The sequence below is a fragment of the Nannobrachium achirus genome (genome assembly GCF_963921795.1).
Source record: "Nannobrachium achirus genome assembly, chromosome: 2".
Classification (NCBI taxonomy): Eukaryota; Metazoa; Chordata; class Actinopteri; order Myctophiformes; family Myctophidae; genus Nannobrachium; species Nannobrachium achirus.
The window spans coordinates 39,239,316-39,259,311 of record NC_137811.1 but is presented as its reverse complement, the minus strand read 5'-3'; the positions used below and the strand labels follow the sequence as shown (position 1 = coordinate 39,259,311).

Below are 19,996 nucleotides of genomic sequence, written 5' to 3'. Positions count from 1 at the left end.
TGCCAAACTACGGTAGCTTGCTGGGTTTGAGAAGAAGTTTTAGGTGATTTGAACCCTACTGAATTCAACGTTGAATATGTCATGCATATGAATGGGTTAACCAGTGGCGAAATTAGACCTTATTCCCCATGGGTTTTCAGATCAAAGGGGCCCTGGGCTCAGGGGCCCAGGGACCAATGTGAGCGGGTCAGTCCGACGGCTAAGACCCACAATTGTCGGGTCTTGTCTAGCACAGATTGACAGCCATACACTACAATGATTAATTCAGAGTGGAAATCATAGGCTAACAATAACTGCTGTGAATAGCCTAATGAACAACTACATGGCAGAGTTCTGTGCTTTCGTCTATATTATTTAATTTTAGACAATAGAAGGAGCCAACAAGCCAAAAAGGTGAAGCAGAAGAATCAACCATGAGTGATTGGCATGACAAGCATTCTTATATTGCCAAAGCATTACATACAGTATGATACAAAATAAAATAATCTCTCCATCTCTCTCCCTTTCCATATCACTGCTTTAAAGTGACTCCTCTCTCTCTCTCTCTCTCTCTCTCTCTCTCTCTCTCTCTCTCTCTCTCACACACACTCACACACACACACACACACACACACACACACACACACACACACTCCTTGTCTCCCTCTCTTTCATGTGCAGTGCCACTGTGCCACGCACCCAGGCACCGACACCACGAATCAAACATACACGCGACAACCGAAGCACCGAAATGAAGTGCAAGCGCAAACACACGCGAACACTGGAACACCACCACCAACACAATCAAAACAAACACACGCAGGCACGCGGTCACGTTGTTACACAAAAAGACAGACAGCTTAATGGCCCATTGGCTGCACATCAGTGGATTACACTGATTACAGCAAGATAAATTCAGATAGACCTACCTTTGCTTTAGGTCCAGAGTCTCCTCCAAAAAGCAAAGCAAGCATCCACACCAACAAAATATACGATTTTGTGGTCTTTCCATTTGTTATTTTATATCCTTTGGACGTGCACCCAGTATCTTGACTTCCACGTTTTCTCCCGCGAACATGAGCGTTTGTTTCCCTTCCCCAGCTTTCACTTGTTGACAAATTGGCTGACAAGTTTGAATAGCACATTACCGGATGTTTATGATTGGCGCTTCCTCACGATAATGCGAAAATAAAAGCTTTTGTACTTTTATGAGGGGGCCCACAGATTAGGAGAGTAGAGACTCCTAATATATCGGAAATGACAATAGCCTATGAATTTATTATATGTAGGACTATATAATAATGGAGCGCATTGGGCGTCTATTGAAAACAAATTTTATTTTGACACTAGGGGGGGCCCTTGGGTTTATAAAACCCAAAAACCCGTCCAAATTACGCTTGTGGGGTTAACAGATCTGTCCCCTTCCTTTCTCTCTCCTGCCGAGTGTGACACACACACACACACACACACACACACACACACACACACACACACACACACACACACACACACACAACGCGCGCGCGCACACACACACGCACACACACACACACACACACACACACACACACACACACACACACACACACACACACACACACACACACACACACACACACACACACACACACACACACATCTGTGTGTGTGGTCTGCCACCTTTCAGATATACTGTTCAGATATACCTTTCAGATATATCATCCTCCATGCCATTCCTGTTCAGTTTGTACAATTGACTGTCAACTTGTGTAGCCATAATGTCAATGACACTACAGCACTTACTTACTCATGCAGGGACTTGCAAAGCGACTGTGGGGCAGCAAAACCTCATAACAATTATAATACTTATAAAGGTACATTACAAATCAAACCTTTGATTGACTGGTGATAATATATAATGCACTGTATGCTACAACATTGTAATGTCATGTTTGTCTTGATGATAACAACATGCCACACTACATTTCAAAGTGATCACTGTCCAGAGATTTGTCTTCATATACAGCCTGTCTACTCTGGTTGCACCGTAATGACAACAACATTGGTATCACATGCAACAGTTGTAGGGGAGGGCACCTTTTTAGTTTGGTTTGTATTTAAATTCAGAGTACCTTACCACCTGTACTGTAAGGGACTTAAAATGTATAGAGAAATAGAGAAATGCTATAACTGTGCAAGCTTTAAATTCTCCTGGGGAGAAAGAGTTATTTGTTTTGATTTTTCAATTGCTGTTGTCTTATTTTTCCAGAACAAAGAATAAACTGTGGTACTTTGAGTTTGGCACATCGGAGACCTTCTCGGCCACATGTAAGAAGCTCCATGACTTTCTGGAGGTTGAGGTAAACCAAAAACATACTTTCTAAGTACTAAGAAAACACTAATCACAAAATCATTAATATTATTTATTTGTTATTATTATTGCTGCTACAGTGTTGAGGATCCGAAACGACATTATTTTTACCATTGTGTACTCATATACGGTATAAGAACTTTTTGTCATCTTGACATCTTGAACATTTCCATGTGTTTTCTTAAAGCTTACAATCTGTAAGATTTATGTCTGAGAGTAACAGCAATGATGTTCAAACTACAATGTGTCAAATAACTTTATTGTCATTGTCAATATTGACAATAACAAGTAAGGCGACCACCTCCCATCCCTGCAGATGTACTAGTTACAACATAGTGTATTAAATCTACCCCACAGATTTGTTAAAATAACATTACATTCATTAAAATTAGTCTCAGATCTCTTATAATATATCTCTGCTGTCGAGCGGAAACCAGCTAACTCCAAAATGTAAATTTTTCAGGAAACGAGAAACCAAAATATATATGTTTTTCAGGAAATGAAGAAAAACATATTTTTAAAATAAAACAAAGCAATACTGCCTCGTCAACATTGATATTGTAACTTTATATATTTGCTCAGATTCTTGCATGTGTCATTATATTATCACCACTTTACCCAAATCCAGCTGAAATGGAGTTTGGAGGTTTTACAACATAACAAGCAGGGCTTTAAATATTACCAGTAAGACGCCCTAAGGGCGAGAAGTGCCTCACCCTAAATGGCGAGGTCGCGCACATGGGTGAGTGCACATGGGTGAGTGCACATGGGCACGTGCCCATGGCTGCTTGGCATGTATACCCTTCTGCTGAGCTGGTCGAGTCATCACTGTGATGTCAGAACAGGTCAGCTATATCCATGTGAAGTCCGTGAGATCCAGATCCAGATGATGATAGTCAGCACAATGAATGAAAATGAATTCTGTCTTGGCCATATATGGGCCATATATGAGTGCCCATATATGGGCATTGCCAAATATGGGCATTCCCAGATATGCGCTTTAATATTGATGACACCGGGACAGGGATCTCCATATATGGGCATAAAAGGGACAAGGACAGGATTAATTTGCAAGTGCGACTCGTGTGGCGTCAACCACACTGATTAGACTGACACTGACACAATATGTCCATATATGGGCATTCCCAGATATGGGCTTAATATTGATGGGCATAAAAGGGATTGTATTAGTGTGGTTGGCTTAACAGGGCATCATCTGGGAATCAGTCAGCTCCATATATGGAGATCTAAGTGATGATCCAATCGTCTCCATGTATGGATATCCAGGGTTTGATGAGGTCAGTGTCGTGATCTTCATATACAGTATGGATATCTAGGTGATGATAGTCAGCAGTCTTGATTTGCAAATGAATTCTGTCTTGGCCATATGGAGTGTCCATATTGCCAAATATGGGCTTAATATTGATGACATCAGGGATCATTATATGATTGCCAATACAGGCTGTCTTAGTCATTGAGTCAACAATGTGATGTCACAACAGGTCAGCTATAGACATTGAGGTGTTACCGACTGACGGATAACCAACACACAGATGTAAAGGGTGTTCAATAGCTTTGATTTATGAAGAAAAAAAATATTAATAATAATTGCGTCACGATTTTCGCTGTGTTATAGTCGCGTCCTGTGTGGAGGTACTCGCGGCATAAACAGCAGTTTGAATTAATGCAAATTAATCACGCGAAATAAACGATCCCTGTGTGTACGAACCCTAATTCTGATTATTTGATTAAACCATAATTAAGTGGCATTAACCACTTTTATAGGAGATAGCTTTCTAAATATGCCAGGCATTTAAAACCCCACGTTGGAATCGCTATAATGTACCGTAGAGTCCACCCTGAGAAACAAACCCCAGCCACCACCGCCATCCACAAATAGCCTCCATTTGTAGCAACTCCACTCTGTGAAAGTGCTGACATTTTGAATGGGAGGTGATCTCCCAACCCCGAACCCCCACACAGGTAATTATCCCTACACGACCCTGCTGTGTGTGATATTGAGTGATAATGAAGACATGCCTATCCGATCCATCTCCCCCTCCTCAGAGCTATCCACACAGTGCAGAGGTCTTTATTAATTAGTGTTGGATGAGTACTTACTAGAGCTAGGGGAGCGGGTATGCTGATGAATACAGATCTACGCCGCTGTAGAGTTCACAGCACAACTGGCAAGAGCTCCAAACAGGCCCTTCTAGGACCGGTGTGAGGAGAACATGGGCCTCTTTACTTTACTTACTTGTCAATGCTATTTTCCTGGACTCTCGCTAGCAATAGACATAAAAAAAACGTCCTGATTGCTTTAAATGTCTTGTCACCAAAGTTTCTTGTATATTTTTCATGAATATATATTTATATATCGGCCACGTTTTTACCCCTTTCTTGTCTTTCTTCATCTTCCTCCACTTGCAGTGGTGTAAAGTAACTAAGTATATTTATTACTTACTTCTACTCCACTACATCCCAAAGGAAAACATTGTACTTTTACTCCATTACAATTATTTGAAAAATGTAGTTACTAGTTACGTTGTAGATTTTGATTATTATTGCAAAACACACATTACCCACTACAGCCCTATATACATTTTAGTCATTTGAAAATAGACGATCTATAAGCTCACAATGCGTCGCAGTTTGACGCATTGTGAGCTTGTAGATCGGCTATTTTCAATCAAAAGATTGTTATACATTTGAAAACTGGAAATGGGACTACTTTTACTTTTGGTACTTTTGGTACTTTAAGTACGTATTGATGCCAATACTTGTACATTTTGAGTTCAGGATTGCAGTATTGACATTTTTACTTAAAGCCATACTGTGTAAGTTGCCCAACTAGTGGTCATTAGCCCTATAGCAAACCGCGGTCGCGTCCGCGTCTTTCGTCCGTTTTTCGTACCTTCAGACCCCCGCGTCTGCCTCCACCTCGCTGAGATCTATCTTTTAAGGGGTCCCTTGTTCCTGTGCGTTCAGTAATTCCAGAGATACGGACTCCTTCACCCTGCCTGGTAGGCGAAATTACCTAGAGAAGGGATGGTACAAACGGGCGACAACAAATATGGCTGCCATAGCGACCCCACTTCAAGATGCGCTGTGATTGGCCGGCAGTTGTATAACCCTCGCTGTGATTGGCCGGTAGTGTGATGACGCAATTTTGGTGCGAGATCCGGTCCACGGCAAGGATCTCAGTTTACATATAGAGAAGGCTTTACAGGCTGAAATTCACGGCGCGGATCTTCTAAAACTTTTGTGATTTAATAGTTAGGAGAATTTTAAGATTTGTTTTATAAAAAAAGTTACATAGTACAACTTTAAGTAAAACATTTGAGTACTTTTCCCACCACTGTCCACTTGTCATGCTCTCTCCAGTGTGACGGTGTCACTCTGGATCTCAGTAGCATCTCCCTGGAAGGCATCGCCATCCTCAACATTCCCAGCATGCACGGCGGCTCCAACCTTTGGGGGGAGAGCAAGAAGAGGAGGGGTCACCGGAAAGCTGCTAAAAAGGGCCAGGACCGGAGGACGCTGCTGGACCCCAAAGAACTGGCCTTCGCTGTGCAAGGTACTTTCTTATTTATCATCACTGTTGTGGAAACATTGTAGCCCAGGTATCTTCAACAGGGGGTCCGGGACCCCTAAGGAGTCCTCAGAGTTACTACAAGGGGTCCTCCAAATCTTTGTGTGATAGAAAGAAAAAAAAACAGAAAATATCCTTTTTAGCCAGATTCTTAACCAGATTCTGAGAACTGTAGCCAAAAATAGTGTAGATCGGCTATTTTCGGGAAAGAGATTTGGTGTAGGCGGTGAAAAGAGCAGAGCGGTTCAAGTGGTTAAATATCTGAAAACACAAATTGACATGAATCCAAAATACGCTGATGACTGTGCTGTCAAACACTGAAACTATATGGAATCTATGAAGCGGTTGTGGGGGCCTGAAAACGTTGAAGACCCCTGTTGTAGCCTATATCCAAAACTGTTACTTTTCATAAAATGTGTTCCAATGGATCCAGTTTAGTTATTGTTTTAGCGATAAGCTGCTGTTAATACTTTTCATTAGTTCAATATTTGCTGCTGGCATCCATATTTTTTAAATACACATTACTAGCATACATTTAAACACTGCTCTAGTGCAGTTGTTCTCAACCTTTTCAGGTGATGTCACCTGTTTAAGCCCATATATGGAGATCCCTGCTCTGAGTATCTGACATCACTGTGATGTCACAGTGATGTGTCAGGGGAACCACGGTGTCAGACGTTACCCGTCCAGACGGACCTCTACGGACAAGCTGTGACGGTTCTGATAGTAAACTGCGACCTACGGTCACAATTACCAACTGTGCAGTGTGCAATTGCTTAAAAATTAGACAGATCAAAGACAAACTTTCGGCCAAAGTTTTCCCCAACTCATGAATATTTTACCAAAACGACAAGAAGAATCTTGGCCGGAGCATTCTGTTTGGGACAGAGGGCTACAGAGACGTCACTGTTTGATACCGTCACTTCAGTGCTAATAGTAAGTGGAGGCAGCCGTGGGCAGGTGTAGTTAATAGGAGCAGACTGAGGGAGTCAGGGAGGGTACTCTGTTATGATTAGAGCTGCCACCTCACTGGGCAGTAGGCACTCCCATCCCCCCCAATCTATTTATGTCAAAAAGGCGAACCCGTCAATGGGGATATGTGAATGAAGGAGCCAGTATGAATCAGCCAGCTGCTGTGATCACTGGTGAAATGATGACATGTACACACAGTATACAGTACCAGAGGTTCTTCTGTGCTTTTCAGGCAAGGACCCCTTAGCTGAGAGAGCGATGAAAGCAGGGACCCCCCCACTACATACCGTATATTGTACACCCTTTTGCCGTCTTGGGAGTGGGTGCGGTGGTCCTTAAATCCTTCCAAGCCGGCCATCCCACCCATGACCCAAAATCTCCTCAATAATATTACAACAACAGTTGGTAACAGAGAGCATGTTTCTTGTGTTCCTGGTTGATGGAATCAATGTAAACAAAATGGTTATTTTGGTTTATAAATACAAAGAAAGTTCTCAATTCTATAAAACAAGTAATGCGTGAAACAATATTTTAACAAGATCTTTTATTAATTTCTTTATATTTGCAGTGAAACATTTTTATTTGTTGTTTTTCGTTACCAAGACATTATTGATTGCACCTTTTAAGGGGTTTTAGTGGTTAGGGGTTCAATTGCTATGCTCAAGTGTGGAGTGGATTCTCCCACTGTTCTTTAACACGTTGCAGTCCGAAATAGAATGGTGGTTGGTGGATTAGCCATGAAATTTCTATTATTGTATTGTGATCTGAGACATAATATTATGTTTATAAACACGAGCCCGCCGCCCCTCCATCTTGGACAGCGGCGTTGTTTTTCTTTTTTTTTTCCCCCCAGGGCAGTAACTCACCATGTTTTTCTCGATCTCCGTTGGGATAGAATGGGCATTTTGGCCGATCAACGATGTCTCCGTGCGTTTCGCGTGCGCGATCCATTCACGTAAATGTCCCCGCAAATAATCCATGTGTGATTGAAGAACAACACCGAGAAGTTTCGCCTGCATAGCTGCAACTATGGCTGCAGTAGAAGCTAGAGTCTGCAAACAGCAAACAAATGGCTGGGAGAGCTGCTTGGACAAGGATAGGACCATGACGTCACCTCTGCTTCATGTACGGCCTGGGTGAGCTATGAATGCTCGAGTGAGGGCCAGGGAAGGCTAGACGATCGCCGATTTTCGGATCAAAATCTTTTATTCCGGTTTTAAAGACAAAGTCCGATTAAGTACGACGTGGCTGAGAGTCCCTGGGGGGAAGTCCGATATAGGACGGTTTTAACATTAAGGGGCTCCCCGTGGCTTGGAAGGTGTTAATTTCAGTCAATACAAGTCAAGCACTGATGAATGTCCCCATTTGGATCATGCAAGTTCCTTCTCATATGGCCGCCGTCAGGCGGAAACCTTGTATGTTCAAAAGCGTTACTTTTCAGGAAATGGAAAAGAGAACATGATGTGTTCCAATGGATCCAGTGTAGTTATTTGTCACAAGCTCTGGTTAATATTTTCCACACAAAGGTCACAACACACCTGTTGTAGATCTGTTCTTTTTGTCTCCACCAGACCGAAGGCGTTTTTCACCCCTGTTCATGCATCCGTCCGTCTGTCCGTCTTTCTGTCTGTCTGTAGAGCTCTTCACGGGTCCCAAATGACGGAGCCGAACCCTAATGGACCCGTGGATTTTGTTTTCCGAGACCCGACTGGTTCAGAGAATTATTTTTCAAATGGCGAACCCGGATGGACCCGTAACAGACGGACAGAGATCCGATTTGTTTCCGCGACATTACACACCCATCCACCCATTTATGAACCCGTCCCGACATACCTAAAATGCTGTTCTAACAGACTAGATTTCAGTTATACTCCATTATTAAACCCATCTTACAACTAGAAAAGAAAATTTCTAAGAAATTTTAAGTGTGCCTGCAGCTCGCTAAGTCTGTGCAACCTTGTGTAGCGGTTGGTGTTAGCATTAGCGTTACATTTTTTAACATTAGCATTTTTTGCATAAGCTTTAACATTATGGTTCTTCATATGACACCACCCACATGTCTGTACGACAAACGGTTCACGAGATAAACGGTCACTTCCTGTTTGGAGAGGGGCAGTTCCTGTTTGGCGAAATAGGCCACAATTAAGGTTAAGGACTCTTAATCAAGTCATATGGCTCCACCCACGCGTCTGTACGACAAACAGTTCACGAGATAAAGGGTCACTTCCTGTTTGGTGAGGGGCACTTCCTGTTTGGTGAAATAGGCCCCAATTAAGGTTAAGGACTCTTAATCAAGTCATTTGATGCCACCCACGCGTCTGTACGACAAACAATTCACGAGATATAGGGTCACTTCCTGTTTGGTGAGGGGCACTTCCTGTTTGGCGAAATAGGCCCCAATTAAGGTTAAGGACTCTTAATCAAGTCATTTGACGCCACCCACGCGTATGTACGACAAACGGTTCACGAGAAAAAGGGTCACTTCCTGTTTGGTGAGGGGCACTTCCTGTTTGGCGAAATAGGCCCCAATTAAGGTTAAGGACTCTTAATCTTGTCATTTCACACCACCCACGTGTCTGCACGACAAACGGTTCACGAGATAAAGGGTCACTTCCTGTTTGGTGAGGGGCACTTCCTGTTTGGCGAAATAGGCCCCAATTAAGGTTAAGGACTCTTAATCTTGTCATTTGACGCAACCCGCGCGTCTGTACGACAAACGGTTCACGAGATCAAGGGTCACTTCCTGTTTGGTGAGGGGCACTTCCTGTTTGGTGAAGTAGGCCCCAATTAAGGTTAAGGACTCTTAATCAAGTCTTTTGATGCCATCCACGCGTCTGTACGACAAACGGTTCACGAGGTAAAAGGTCACTTCCTGTTTGGTGAGGGGCACTTCCTGTTTGGCGAAATAGGCCCCAATCAAGGTCAAGGACTCTTAATCAAGTCATATGAAACCATCCACGCATCTGTACGACAAACGGTTCATGAGATGTAGAGGCACTTCCTGTTTGGCGAAGGGCACTTCCTGTTACAGAGGGGGCGGGGCTTAGTCAATTACAGCTCATCCCTATTGGCCGGAAAAAGACCAAAGTTGTGTGTGCATTTTAAAGTTTAAATCACGTTGCTAGGCAAAAGTATGGCAGAGTTATGTGGCACCAAAGTTTCTGGGTGCCACATAACCCCCATTCAAAGTCAATGGGGGTTTTTGAGCGTAGTTTTTTACGAATTACGTTGCCATGGTAACGCAGATCGGAAAGAAAAGTAATAGCACACCATTCCCGGCCGAGCCGCACATTTTGATGTATATATTGCGGGGGTGGCGTAAATCTTGCGGCAGTTATTACGTGCCGAAATTTCCCCCATTCTAAGTCAATGGGGTTTTTGGGCGTCGTTTTTTGCGAATTACGTCGCCATGGTAACGCGGATCGGAAAGAAAAGTAATAGCAACCTATTCCCGGCCAAGCCGCACGCTTTGATGTATATATTGCGTGGGTGGCGTAAATTGTGCGGCAGTTATTACGTGCAGAATTTTCAAGAACATTACTGACTTACTGACTGACTTACTTAAGTATGGCGGATTACAATAAGTGTTTTGCCATTGCATTGCATGGCAGGCACACTTAATAAGAGACAAATAAGAGCTTACAATAAGCCTCACGCCACGCGCGCACTTTGATTCCATGGAGGTATATTTTGCTTCACTCAGAGAGACTGTGTGCTCTCCACTCTCACTGAACTGACAGCATGCTCGGTCCCTTGGATTCCTTGGATTGTTACGCAACTCCCCAAATAGGCCACACCCATTTCCATCTGTGACTGGATTCCAGACTTTGCTGGACCACAATAAGATACCGGTATATACCTGGCCAGTTGGAGACCTGTGCTCAGAGGAGCATTTTTTTCTAGTTTCCACTATGGTGCTTGACTGGGCATCTAGACATACAGTACCACGGCTCATAGACAAACTGCAGAGATGAACGAGCGCTTGTCCTGGTCAAACTTTTTTTTTTCACCCAGTGTCAATTGTCTAATGTAATCCTGGGTACTACTACACTCCCTCTGCCAACCTGGGGAGAGCAAGGACTGAACTCACGTTTGCTTAGAGTCCAAGCCGCTTCTTTTCACCTCACAGGGGGTAGTTTCCCGGGTTGGACATAGCGCATGGTAGGAACACGAACACGTTATTCCAACCAGTTCCTTTCCCCTCCTTCAGGCGCTCTGGCTGGCCAGGGGGAGGCAGTATAGAGACCAGGATTACTTTTATTATGTTTTTTGTGAGGGTAACTTAATAACACATTACTGACCAACACTGGCGCTGAAAACGTCCTTGCTGAAGATATGCTGAAGGTGAGAGGCCATAAGTTGTCAGTTCAGACAACCAGACAGTTGGACGGTCCATTGTGAACACCAGAGTGCATTAGAGCTTCAGCACCGCTGCAGGCCCCCCCAGCACAGATCAGATCAAAGTGGTGGCAGTGTGTGTACTGTATGTGTATGGGGTGGGGGGGTTGACCTTTCGGGAGCTGTTAAATCGTCCCACTGGTGACGCCAGGAGACAAGCCCCTCAGGTGGAAGGGAATGGCTGCAGGTTGAATTATTTAGAATGGAATGGGACGAGGAAGAAGAGGGAGAGAGAGAAACAGAGGGGTGTGTGCGTGCGTGCGTGCGTGCGTGCGTGCGTGCGTGCGCCGTGCGTGCATGTGTGTGGGTTTGTGAGTGCGCGTGTGCGACTGTGCGCGCGCGCGCGCGCGTGTGTGTGTGTGTGTGTGTGTGTGTGTGTGTGTGTGTGTTTGTGTTTGTGTGTTGGGGTGGGCCAGGGGGCAGATGAGGGTAGATACTAGGGACTGATGCCTCATGATGCTTTCAGTGAAAGATTACCCCCCAAACACACACACACACACACTCACTCTCCCCTTTCTCTCTCTCTCTCTCTCTCTCTCTCTCTCTCTCTCTCTCTCTCTCTCTCTCTCTCTCTCTCTCTCTCTCTGGTCACTTGCTCTGCATCTGTGATTCTCGATTGTCTCTCAATCCCTCCGTCTCTTTCTGTGTCTGTCACCTCTCTCTCTCTCTCTCTCTCTCTCTCTCTCTCTCTACCTACTCGTCTTTGTCTTGACTCCTTTGTTTCTGTCTGCAAGTCTTTCACCCTGCACTTTAATACTGTCACCCCACATGTGGCAGCGTAGTTTCCAGGCTGGCCAGCTATGTGACATGATAATCCTCTACCATTACGTGGACAATACTGGATCTTATAATGTGATCATTCACAATTCAGTTGCTATTTCAGTGATTCTATTTAAATGCCTTTGGATGGTAGTGTTGCCAGTTTTGGTGTCTCCAGTTTTGTTAGATTATCTTTGACCATTTGTAAAACAGGACAGGTCTGGAGCTGCCAGCACATGGGCACTGGTCACGAGGACGTCCCACAAACGTAACATATATGGATGTATTCAAGAAAGACGCAGGAGCGCAAAGCACCAACGAGCTGGCAGGATGTATGGAGAAGCGGGATGACTGGAAGCGACAATGGAGGGCTCGTCTGAGGACGACCTAGAGAGAGAGAGAGAGAGAGAGAGAGAGAGAGAGAGAGAGAGAGAGAGAGAGAGAGAGAGACGTGTTCTGGATAGGGATGCAAATTAACGATTCATTCATTAATTGATAGTTGATAACCTTATCGATCAATTGACCGAATCATTGATAAGCGGCTTTTTTTTTCGGACCAAATGGAAAATTTGTGTCCGAAACCGAAAATGAGTGCAGAAACATAATTACCTTGATGTATATAACATTAACGAGCGTCAACGAGCTTCAGTTGGACACACACACACACACACCTCCCCTCTGCAGTGCTCTATGGAGTCTGTCTCATTTCTCTCCAAAAGCCTTTGAATATGATTGAATATGATTTAGGATTACTGTGATTATGTTAAGATCACATTTGATATCACACACACCATACCTGTAACTTTCACCATAGGCACAAAACAAAAAGAATTGTAATTGTTTATTTTAATCGATTAATTCCTTAGTGGAAATTAATCGATTTTAGATTAATTGTTAACATCCCTAGTTCTGGATTTGTTTACAGCCTATGGCATCTTTTTTCATTCCAGGTTTTATTTTCTCACTTCTTGATACTTGGAGTGACAGATAGCTAAAGATATAGTTTTGAGAATATAAAAGGATTGTTATCACATGGTCAACATCTTTAAAAAAGTTTACCTTTGCCAAAGCATTTACTACGGACAAGCTGTCGAATAGTTCTATTATCTCTGCTTGACCTTGTTCTATCAAGCAGTATAGATACATGGCCTTTACCACAATAAGCACACTTGGGTATATAGAAAGTATGTGGCCTCGGGCAACTATAGGAGTCCCAGCCGTTTACCTATGGCCGTGGTGACACTGTCCATCACACATGTCAGCTTGGGTCTGTCTGTGTGAGCCGCTTACACTGACGTGAGACGGCATGCAGGGAGAGCAGCTTCCAAGCCAAGTGTCAGGAGGTCAACATATTGTCTTGAGTACACAGTACACACTCATGCATTTCATTGCTGTGGGGCAGAAAGCTTGTATGTCCAAAACTGTTACTTTTCAGGACCTGGAAAAAAAGCAACCTGTGCTCCTATACTCTCTCTCTCTCGCCACGCGTTGTGAGCTTTGCAGGTTGAGAAATGAGCTCGTAAATGGGCCATTCTCGCTTCTTTTGCGTTACACTGTCATACAACAAAATATAAAACAGGGCATTCATTTATGAAAAGAAAAACATACACTGAAGAAATATGGAGATACAAGGTCTCTGCCCAATGACGATATGCAGACACACACACACACACACGCACACACACACACACACATGTGCGCATGCACACACGCACGCACGCACACACACACTGTCTTTTGCGCTCAGACCCAGGAAAGCAGTCAGCTGACAGGTGAACTCAGAGACAGACACATGTACATCTCCATGGTGACAGCTGGACACCACAGGTCAACAGCAACAACAATGCTCCATCCCTGTCAGTGGTGGAAAGCACTGGAATAAAGTACATTTACTCAAGTACAATTTCAAGGTGCTTTTACTTGACTTTATTACTTCCACTACTTGATTCTCCTCCACTACATCTCAGAGGCAAATGTTGTACTTTCTTTTTAACTCTACTAAAAGTATTTGATAAGTTAATTTGTAGATTTAGATTATAATTATTATAGGACCAAATAAGCCATATTTGACCAAAACAGCTGATCTACAAGCTTGTGCATCGTTTATTTTCGGTAGCCTATTTTCTTTAACTTTGGTACTGTAAATATGTTTTGATATCCATACTTTTGTACATTTATTCAAGTCCGGTTTTGAATACAGGACTTTTACTTTTTTTCATATTGTGGTATTGCTACTCGTGTGTACATCTTCCTCGCCTGATCCCTCTGCATGGAAACCACTGACCAGCGGGCTGAGATGTACGTACATCACGGCAGCGGCGGATCAACGCCGTCAGTGACAGCTAGCTAACTATGCCACACTCACCAAGTCCCTAAAAATGGGTCTTAGTTTCAATTAGAGTCTGTGTGCTCCCAGCAGCGAGGCAGCAGCTCCTTAATTTGCGGAGGGGCGAGTAGACGGAGAACGGGAGGTAGAACAGGCTGGCTGAAACAGATGGGCCCAGCGAGACACTGAGCTTCCAGCAGGGGCAAAATCAATGCTCATATCTTCAAAAACAGAGGAGAAATTAATAATTATAGTTACACAAGATTACTTTGCATTGCCAGCGCAATCTAATTAATAGGTGTTTTGTTTGTAGCTTCTTGTTGCTGCCTATTTTTCCTCCTTTCAACAGTTATTCAGGGTTTCAGGAGCGGAAGGCAAACTGTGAACTAAGGCTCTCATCCTCCTCTTCATAGTTCCGCTTCTTCCTCCTTTTCCAGTTATTTCTTGTGCCCCTTCTTCCTTCATGTCTTCCTTCCCGCCTTCTTCCACACCTTCCTGACTTCCTTAACTTTTCTTGCTTTTACATTTTTAAATGGCCTTGTTTTGAACACTATTGCTACAACATGGCTGTATGGCTGTATGAAACATGATTTAGTAATAATAATTAATTAATTAGTCTTTTAGGCTGCAGTTCTTAAGCAACCTCTAATTTATTTTTCCCCCCACAAACTTACTCCTTAACTTCACAGACAAAGAAAGAACAATTCTTTTCACCATATCAGAATGAAGAGCATAACAACCTTCTTATTACAGCTCACGTTCAATACATCATTCAAGCAACATAGGCCTACTTTTGTAAATGATGTGGGAGCCTTTGAAGCAAAATAATTTCCTGGTTTAATAGTTTGAAATGTTTATTCTTCTGTGGGTGTAGATCTATCAGACCATCTGCTGGAAGTAGTGGGTCTAGAAGGAGCCATGGAGATGGGACAGATCTACACAGGCCTGAAAAGCGCTGGACGGCGCCTGGCCCAGTGCTCCTCCGTAACCATCAGGTCAGCATGAAGCCTGATTTATACATCAATGTACGCCACCAGAAATTCCAAGTCTACAAGCTCACAATTGTGTCGTGAGCTTGTAGAGCTGCTATTTTCAGTGTGAAAACAGTGTGAACACAGTTGCATGAGTCACAAGGTTCTGGGTTCAATAACATGCACTGCCAACAGAGGATATACAGTATGACATCAACAAAATGTTGCATGTATGCCTACTGTAGGTCCAGCTCTATGCCAGAGTAACTACATGTGGTAGAAAGTGACGTTTTATTTTTATTTTTATTTTATTATTGCAGTTCTGCTGGGCCACCACTGTTTCCCTCCTCTTGTTATTTTCCAACTCTCTCCATTTCCTCCAATGTTCTGATATACAAATCAAATTTACAGTGCTTATTGCTTATTGTTTGTTGTTGACAGAACCAGCAAGTCCCTTCCTATGCAGATAGATGGAGAACCCTGGATGCAGGGTCCCTGTACTGTAAGTATATGTTTACAGGAAGTTATTGTATAATAATAATTGTAATAGTATAGGATCATATCACATACAAATAATTAATTAAAAATAATCTCATAGATGTCTGGGATACAGCGTGTATCTGTATTTTGTAGGATGTCCGCAATTCAAATGTTATTTCACCAGGCCGACAGGAGGGGAGGCGGTGATGGTGTTTGTCAAACTTTTCATGCACACTCCCAGTAGGCCAATGAGGAACTTCCTTTTTCAAATTGGCCTCATGGTGGTGCTATACAAGGCCACTTTACGTTTTGGTGTACAACTCTTGAACTGTAGGTCTTACAATAAAAAATATATCATTCTCCTGGATTACTTGTTTCATGATGATGCAACCCCCTTTTAGGCCACATCCATTTATGCCTAACTAGATCTTCCATTTCCTACCATTTCATTTTTTCTTCAAAACAACATTTTTGCAACTACAGATTTTGTCCAAAACTCACAAATCGGTATAAACATTATCTCTGGAGTCAAGTGATAAACATGTATCATTCAGATTCTCCATATTCCATTCTGATTGGCTATGATTGCTTTCCAAAGTTTGCGGGAGAGGCCCAGATTATAGTGTTCAAGTCGTTTGACCGTCAAACATTGGTATGATATTCGATTCTGTTTGGCTTAAAAAATCTATGTACTGTATGGGGCATATTTCTTATGAAACATCCTTTATCATGAACACAACATCCAATCAAACCCAAATTCTAATCACATGTTGAGGTCCACCTTCAAAAGGGCTTTCACTTCTGTCCATAGGGGGCACCACAAATGTCTAAAGTTACACTGTATGCATGGAAATGCTACCAAGTTGTTGTTGGCAAGTTGTGGCTGTAACCCACTACTTTTAAAACAGACCTGGCTAGTTAACCCAGTGTGACAAAGATATACACTCGCAGCGCAGCTTTGTAGTCTTTTCTGTTCCTTTCATTAGAAAGTACGGTAGATAAAGAATTCAGAGGTAATGATTTTATATTGCCTGTGACACAGACCACCAGACAGATTCAAACCATGGATGTTGTGATTATGTTGTACTGTTCAAGCAATAATTAAGCTAATGGGGATCACCACAGATACTATTTTCTACCAGGATTATTTTAAAATCAAAGCACATTGTTTTACAAGTGAAAGCCACATTGCTTGTACCACCATGCAGTAATTAGATAACAAACACTTAGGGATGCAAAGCTGGCTTTCAATTTGCGTTTCTTCCAAGTATTAAACAGCTGCCTTGATAAGTGCACAAGTGTTTTCTCTGTTTCAATTTTGTTCACTTTTCAAAATGAAACAGCTCCGTTTGCACTGATTAAAGTTGTGTTTGGCTTTAATTACAATTGCCAATACTCTTACCCCATTGCAGATGAAGTGCAGGCCAGATTTACATAATGCATCATGCTGCGATTCTGAAAGAATCTAGTGCATGACAAAATAAGTAGTCTGGAAGTGCACTTGTATCTTTTGGCGCAACGCCACGATGCAAAGTTAGGATCTGACAATACATAATTGTGTTGAGATAATTCCCATGGCGAGTTATTGATGTGTTGGTGCTGAATTTGAATCAGACAACCTGTTAAATGCATCACAGTTAAAATGGGACGTTGTCCAACTAATTATTAATAACAACATCCATGCAAATGCAGTTCAGTTCCATTGCATGCATGCATTATTTGACACCACCAGTCTCATTTTGTACTTTAAAGTAACACAGTAAAATCTTGAGTTTTAACCACTTAAACATAATAAACTTCTTTGACTCAGCTCCTTTAAAATGCTTTTCAAAATAGTAACAAATGCCTACAAAGTTTAGGCATAAGGGGTAAGGTGCAAGATAGGGCCCTTACTGTATACAATATACCCACAACATTTTTTATAGGCTCTACTGTATGTCGAATTGGATATTTTGCTATAATGTATTCCATATCACTGCTCACAAGAACAGCATACAATACAAAGCATAGCATAGACGCTACACCATAACACATCATGTTTCCTTTTTTTTTTTATAGATCGAGATTGTTCACAAAAACCAGGCTCCTATGTTGTTGGGCCCGCCACAAGGAGGCAGCTTCTTCTCCTCTGTCATCAGGCGAACACGCAGCGAGAGCAAAGACTGATGGGATATTTTGGACCACACATCAGTAAGCGTAAGCACGTCGATTAAGGGCGGCGTTGATGCAGGATAGTCCTGCAGGGTACAGTGTTAAAGTGTGGGCATACATTGCTGTGAAGAGCTACTGTAGATAGCAACTGTATGCTTCAAGTAGGCTAGAATTTACCATATTCACAGTCAAACGGCAGCTATTTTGGTCTGACTTCAAATTCGGGTGGTGGTAAACCCCACCCCAATGAGCTAGGGCTACAGTAAAATGGTCAGAGCAAAATGGCTGCCATATCTTGGCAGCACAGCGGGGACCGAGGCGTTGATTTACATAATGGCGTTCCACTTCACAAATCTGGAAATCTCTCTCTCAAAAAAAAAAGAAAAAAGAAAAAAGAAAAAAAGAAACAGTTCACAAAAAAAAAAAGTTTTCTGTTTTCTTATGAAAATGCGTTTATTTATTTTCTGTTGTGACTTGTGCCATGTGGATTAAGTGCATGGGGGGTATTCAGTAATGTCAATCAATGAATATTCTTTGTGATATGATCATTTATTTATGTATGTACCGTATGTATGTATTTACGTATTTATTTATGTTTTGGGGTATTTTATGATCTTTGTATTTATTCACCCGATGCATGATGGACAATGTCATAGCATTAATGGGACATACAGTTGAGTATACATATCTAGGGTTTGCAGATGATCTTCCCACCATATTTAGTATTTAAGTGCTACCAATTGTCTTTGACAATTAGTCAAGAATGGCTTTTTACATCGTGAAATGACAGTTGTTTAAACATATACATTTCTAGTGTTTTCTAATATTTCTAGTGTGTTGCTACTGCATCAATAGAATGCCTAAGGATGGTTATTTATTGTTTATAGAAACGCATGCCAGTCTTTGTTTTACATTGCACGAGAGATCCAGGATTCTATACAAGCTTTCTGTTGCATGGGTGACCCAAATCGGTTTTGAAAATTGATAGTAATTATGGAGGGTTTTGTCTACAACACATAGTATTGCCTTTGTTGAGAGGTTTAATCATATCGTGTATTAGAGAGATGTTTTTAATTTATTTTTTGTTTTGCTGTTAGTGCTCTGTGTTTTTCTTAATAGGTATTCAGGTATTTCTAAAGCTGGGGAAACAGTGACTAGTTCACATAAAGCATACAGTAAAAGCCCACTGTTCAATGAAATTATTCTTTCAGGTACAGTGAATGTAATGAATGTAGGTTACACTCACATGTAACTGTCAGTGACCTCCTAAGGTCATTGATTTGCTCTGATGTCTGCCACTTAGTGCTTACAGCTAATCGCTCAAGCAAGCGTACATTAACCAGTTAAAGCTCAAATATACAGTATGAGCTTGAATAGAAGAATCCAGCCTGAAAATGAGTCATTTCAATCAACACTAGTGATTTTAAAGGGTTTGATGCTCACCTACAGTGCAGTACCAAGCATACTATATCTTTTGAAAAAGTTTACAATTTGTATGGAATACATTTGTAATTATTAATTAAATCTACAAACCACCATGCACAATTTGAGTATTACACAGAAAAATAGCAATATGCCGGATGGTAATTGATATTTTTCTATGTCTTACTAAAATTACATTAGCCTGCAGTACATTTCTTTACTTAGACATTTACCTCATGCAATCTCTCACCAAAGATGAACAAATTTAAACTCGCTATCCAGAATGACATGAATAGATTAACACCTTCAACAGCAGTGCATTCCTGCATGTTTTCCAATAACAAGTTTAGGTCAGACTGTTTAAAGTGCCATACAGTACGCCTGTGGAGACTGAGGTCTACCGAGCCTCCACCTCTTTGCTTTCTGTGCAGTGTTTGTACAGTGAAGTTGTATTTTTGTACACAGCGTTTATTTAATTTTTTGCTTATTGCTACAATACTCTGTAAATCATACCAACATGTTTTGTTTTTTCTGTCCAAAATATTTTTTTGCCTGCCTAATGTCCATTAACTGACAAAATGGAAAACAATAAAGTG

General features: G+C 42.0%; 1 protein-coding gene across 3 annotated transcripts in view; it reads left to right on the top strand.

The window, feature by feature from the left end:
* dgkb (diacylglycerol kinase, beta) overlaps nt 1-17,993 on the top strand; it is a gene marked incomplete at both ends in the record, with an annotated part of 94,145 nt that extends 76,152 nt beyond the window's left edge. For all 3 annotated transcript variants that reach the window (XM_080745449.1, XM_080745448.1, XM_080745447.1), the window contains 5 exons: nt 2,228-2,318; nt 5,714-5,906; nt 15,251-15,371; nt 15,789-15,849; nt 17,886-17,993. In XM_080745449.1, coding sequence (XP_080601575.1) covers nt 2,228-2,318; nt 5,714-5,906; nt 15,251-15,371; nt 15,789-15,849; nt 17,886-17,993 — 574 coding nt within the window. The remainder of the gene's footprint in view (nt 1-2,227; nt 2,319-5,713; nt 5,907-15,250; nt 15,372-15,788; nt 15,850-17,885) is intronic.
* Nucleotides 17,994-19,996: the final 2,003 nt, after the last annotated feature.